This window comes from Hippocampus comes, unplaced genomic scaffold (genome assembly GCF_001891065.2).
Source record: "Hippocampus comes isolate QL1 unplaced genomic scaffold, H_comes_QL1_v1.1 scaffold36, whole genome shotgun sequence".
NCBI lineage: Eukaryota > Metazoa > Chordata > Actinopteri > Syngnathiformes > Syngnathidae > Hippocampus > Hippocampus comes.
In genome coordinates, this window is record NW_017805695.1 from 1758218 (window position 1) to 1763660 (window position 5443).

Genomic DNA, 5443 nt, shown 5'->3' on the forward strand with positions numbered 1-5443 from the left:
TGTCACAATCAAAAGATGGCTACATCTGGCTCCTGATCGGGATGGTGACAGGAAGGAGAGTATGAGAAGGAAAGAGGGCATGGAGAGCGCAACAATTTGATGGATAGAAAAATACCGTTCAAGAGTAAGCTGCATCCCAATTTGGACTTTGTGTTCACTGTAAAATAAAGAAAAGTGCATTTTCCAGTGTATGTGGATTATATGTGAGGTTCACAAATTATGACAATAAACATATTTTTATAAGAGTCGTTTTTGAGACTTTTTTTTTTAAATGTGGGTCAAATATGGCTCATGAAAGATGTGGCTTAGTTGAGGTTGAATTAAGGCTGATATCAGGAACCTGTTCTGGCCCAGCGTCGGGCCAGAGTAGGGCCAGATATGGTTTTACAATGCGGCTCACATCATGGATGCCAGACCTGGGCCACTGCAGGACCGTCATTCATTGAGGTATGTGGGCCGAGTGTACGTGCCGTGTCTGCCCCAGAGCTGGGCCAGACCAATTATGCTGACTGGGCGCCTTCGCGGACACACTTTTACGGAGCCCCTAAGGGGACATGGAAGAAAAAAAAAAAAAAGTTTGCGAGATCTCGCAAAGTAATGCGAGATCTCGCAAAGTATTCCAAAGTATTGCGAGATCTCGCAATCCTTTATTTATTTATTTATTTTTAATGCTCGTTGATGTGCTTCCGGGTCATCGTACGTATCATCAAAACAACAATCATGGAGGGTGTTCAACCGTTCGTGAGTTTAATAGAATTTTACTTTGAAATTGGCTTAAAATACAAAGACATTAAATCTGTTCTTGATGTTAAATACGGTTTCCAAATAAGCGAAAGACATTTGAAGCGAGTGCTGAACCAAAGAGGACTATTTCGTCGGAAAACGTTCAATGACTTGGGAGTCCTGGTTGACTTCATTCGCAACCAATTGCAGCATTCCGGACAACTACACGGTTACAGGTGGATGTACAGTAAGTGCAGAGAATATGGACTTCTTGTCAGGAAAGAGGACGTTCGTCTGGTCCTGAAAGAGTTGGATCCGAGAGGAGTGTCGTTAAGGCAAGCAAGACGTCTGAGACGACGAAACTACTTCTCCAAAGGGCCAAATTTTATATGGCACATGGACTCCTATGACAAACTGAAACCATTTGGAATTTGTATCAATGGGGCAATTGATGGTTTTTCAAGGAAAATAATGTGGCTCAATGCCTACACAACAAGTAGTGACCCGAAGTTGATTGGAGGTTACTACATCGAAGTTGTGCACCGTTTGGGGGGTTGTCCTCGAATCGTTCGAGCTGATCTTGGGACTGAAAATGGTCACGTTAAAGGCTTCCAGCGTTTCCTGGTGCCAATACCGCCAGGCAACACTCTTGACAGTTACTTGGATGGAGCCAGCACCGCCAATCAAAGAATTGAATATTGGTGGCGGTTTCTTCGCAGCCAGTGCATGGAGTTCTGGTTATCCCTCTTCACAGACCTCAGAGACAATGGCTTCTTTGATGGTGGATTTCTGGACAAAAACATCCTACAATTTTGTTGCATGGGACTTATTCAGGTGAGTTCATACATTCTGATAGACTCATTAATTAAATGTGTATTTTTGTATGTGAGAGTGAGTTGATGGGAAAGTGAACAGGAACACGAAAGAAAGAAAGAAGATAATGGTGGTGGGGGGCGGTGTCACAGGGTGAAGGTGAAGGAAAAGTGGGTAGTGGTGAGATGTGGTACACATGAGAGGGGAGGAGTGAGACAAAAAAGCAGCTTCATGCTATAATTTCTTGCTCATAAAAGCTGATATGACTGTGCAGCTCCTTCTTAATCTGTCTGTATACTATTTTCAACAGGATGAGTTGGATGACATGGCCCTAGTTTGGAACAGCCATCTCATCAGGCCCTCAAAGAACATGAATGTCCCCAGTGGTCGGCCCAACGTGATGTATACGTTACCTGAACTTTATGGTACAAGGGACTTCCTCTCCCCAGTTGACGATGAACAAGTTCAACTGTGCAAAAGCCAGTGTGTCTTTCGTTTGACCATGCCTTGTGATCCGGATGTATTTGCATTGTGTGCTTTTTTAATGTCCCGGTCCGATTTAATGCCACCAAAAGATCCATATCAGGCTGTGAACTTGTATTTGCACCTCAGAGCGGCCCTCACCGCTACTCTTTAAATTACAAGGATTATGTTTTCAGGGTTCAGAGACATGTAACTGTTGGTGAAAGTAGTTTTCCTTTCGAACACCAATCATATTAGAATGGTATTTATATTCTATTATTTTATATTCAAATGTAAATATAAATTACAGCCATCTATGTTTTGCTTGGTGTTTGGGCCAAAGTATATTATGGCTCCTCAGCTGGTGTGAGAAGTAACATTTATTGAAGCCTGAATTTGACCATTGTCAGTTCTTTTATCACTTCACTTTCAATGGATAATTGAAACACTTTTGATGACGAATAATGTATAGCCATCATAATTAAAAGCATTTTTTTATCTGCTGTTTTTCTTCCTGTATAAGGACAACATATTTGATCTACAATATAAAATGTTTATTTGTCAAAGCATTATTGGTGTAAATAAACATTCTTTCTTGGTTGCTGACTTTATCCACAAATACTTAACCAACGTGGATGCTGAAGAGTATTCCTGCATAATTGTACATCATCCCAATTGAATTTTCACCTGCCTGTAAATGATGACTACGTAATTGTCACTCCTCACTTTCGTCAGCAGGTGGTGTCTTGTGTTTAAAAAAACTTAGAATGATTTGGAACACATTTTATTCACATTGGCAAATTCTTACAAACATCAATCTCAAAATTTTAAATGGAATATAAAACTTAATACCTTTGGGTAAAACTGAAAACTCCCATCTTGCCTGAAACCATCATGAGAATAAGTGGTGCAGAAAATGGAAGGAATGGAGAATTAACATGGAATCAATTGCATTGTAATAATGCACAATACACAAATGGAAACACACAATTGCAGACTGCCCTTCACGTGGTTAACTATGCCAGATGTTTTACATCTCGAAAGTACAAATGAAGAACAGAGCCAATGAAATGCTTCAACTCACTCTATCTGTATATCTATCTCTCTCTCTCTCTCTCTCTCTCTCTCTCTCTCTCTCTCTCTCTCTCTCTCTATATATATATATATATATATAAATGAATCAAGCCCCTCTGAAAAGATGCTTTGTTTATTCAGCTCCAAGACAGATGAGCTCACATCGTTCTTGTCTCACTGCCACTATTGACAAAACAAAAGCCATTTGATATCAAGCTCTGTTCCTTTGCATTGGACACGTGGAAATGAGATTCCAAGGTGATGGATGGGCCCGAGCACCCTGTTATTTAAACAGCCTATTTAAGACATGTGGGTCCACATTCCCGGCATTCCACTTGCCACTTTTGCAATGCCATCTCCAGTTAATTGGCTTGGAAAGGGAATTGCCATTCAATTGGTGTAATGCTGAAGCCCTGTGACAGCACTGGTAACTGATTCTGTTTGATTTAAGTTGGGGTTAATGCCCATGGAGGCATACTTTCAATGTTGTCAATGGTAATAACATACTTTCTCGTGTCGCACAGGGCGCCATTCAAGACTATTGACTGCAAGCGGCAGTGCTACATGAACAGGGTATAGTCTGAGCAAAAATATGCAGTAAAGTTAAGCACTGTCTATAAGGTAATAAAAATAACCTCCCCCACCCCAGACCCCATCCATTTCATGTACCCCCCTTAAGGCTGAGGTCTGCCGACGGGTCGGGTAGCATTGTTTTGGACCTGAAGAGCTTGGTAAGTCGGAAATGATTTATGTTATAAAATGAAAGAGAAAGGGCAGCGCAGTGTTACTGCGGTGAGCTCCGGGGTAGGAGATTCTGAGTTTGAATCTTAGCTCAGGACCTCCGATGTGGCACTTTGGATGTTCTCCGTGTGCGTGTGATCCTAATGAGGACAAGCAGTATCGAAAATATATGAAGGAATGCAAATGGACGGAAAAAGAAGGGCGCTAACAATGTACGTGTCACACAGGGTTAAAAAGTCAATTGCAAATGTGGAAATGTCATTTCATGCTACAGATTAGAGGAGGAAATTTCAATGTGAGTTGAATTAAGGAGAGTGAGTGCATGACTCAGCACTTTCTCTTCTCATTAGAAGTCATGGTGCATATGCATTGCAGTGATTTGTTTTTTTGTGGAAACTTTTCAACTCACCTTGGCCAAGTTGATTCTCCAGATACAGAACTATGTATCTGAAGAAACTCTGGACTTTTTTTCGTCACAGCTCAAACATCTTGGAATCTAACTAATGTCTTTGATTTAAAGATGACGTGATGAAGAATACGCAAAAATCTACAAAAATTGTAGAAATTGTAACATATGGGGTAACCCATGTGTTACAAACATCGTAGAAATTGCAGCACAAGGGCTAATGTCAAATTAAATAAGCCTGTAGGATGGCTGAACCTGACAGGCAGTTGAGCTTCAGCATCGAAAAACGGAACTGATGCTCAATACTGTGACGGTGATAACATGAAAATGTTGCTAATTTTTCAATTCGGGTTTATGAATTCAATTGGTGGTGAGAAAGACTTATGAGAGGCAAGGACTTTCTCACAGTTGTGCACCTGTGAGTCAGGCTGGATTTACACTGCGGGTGGGTACAAGTGATCATTTACTGACATATACTGTGGCTGATATATTTTTTTAACTGTTTATTGTTGCTGTGCAGAGGGCTACATTGTACATGAATAACTTCAGCGTCAACACCAGGTTGTGACACCATAGAAGTACATACATAAGAGATAATACATAAATACTGCAATACAAATTCAGTGTTATTAAACATTACCGTACCGACCATTTAGTTGTAGTTTTCTCCTCAGTGATTTAATGAGGGTAACACCGACATTACTTCACTTTGCTTATTTACTCATCCACGGTACTCTGTCACATATTAAGACCACATATGTACCCCATATATGCCAGTGATTCTGACAGTCAGGTACACATACCACAGGTGTGTTATTTTTTTTTTTTGTTTTTTTTTTAGCACAAAGAGCACAGCATGCTTGATTGATTGAAAAAATATATATTGGCTCCACCGTACAATGGAAATTGATTTCAACCTTGGGAATCTTTCCTGCTGTCAATCAATGTTAACTAAGACACAATGGTAGTCATATTGAAATAGTTGGCAAGGTCATATTATATTGATAAATTACCAACTGGGTCATGCATTCCCAATAGTTTGTTCACAATCCTTTCTGCTTCAGATGTGTGTGATGCCCTAATGCAGGGGTCCCCAACCGCCGGTCCGCGGACCGGTACCGGTCCACCGGGCATTTGGTACCGGGCCGCACAGAAAGAACTTGCCTTAATTCCGTTTTATTTATTTCGGAATACGAAAGATGTTTTATTTTGAAAAACTACCGG

General features: G+C 40.7%; 1 protein-coding gene across 2 annotated transcripts; it reads left to right on the forward strand.

Annotated features, from left to right (window-relative positions):
- Nucleotides 1–714: 714 nt before the first annotated feature.
- On the forward strand, nt 715–2604 carry LOC109523234 (uncharacterized). Of its 2 annotated transcripts, XM_019882249.1 has the most exons (4): nt 715–970; nt 1478–1557; nt 1847–2172; nt 2368–2604. In XM_019882249.1, coding segments are annotated over exons 1-4 (657 nt in total). In that variant the 5' UTR covers nt 715–720; the 3' UTR covers nt 2369–2604. The 2 variants fall into 2 exon arrangements, with proteins under 2 accessions (XP_019737808.1, XP_019737807.1); XM_019882248.1 differs by having other exon boundaries at nt 715–1557.
- The last annotated feature ends 2839 nt before the right edge of the window (nt 2605–5443 follow it).

Coding starts and splice junctions, on each gene's coding strand:
- LOC109523234 (XM_019882248.1), top strand. CDS start 721: ATGGAGGGTGTTCAACCGTTCGTGAGTTTAATAGAATTTTACTTTGAA. Junction 1,558..1,846: donor GTTGCATGGGACTTATTCAG/GTGAGTTCATAC, acceptor TATTTTCAACAG/GATGAGTTGGATGACATGGC.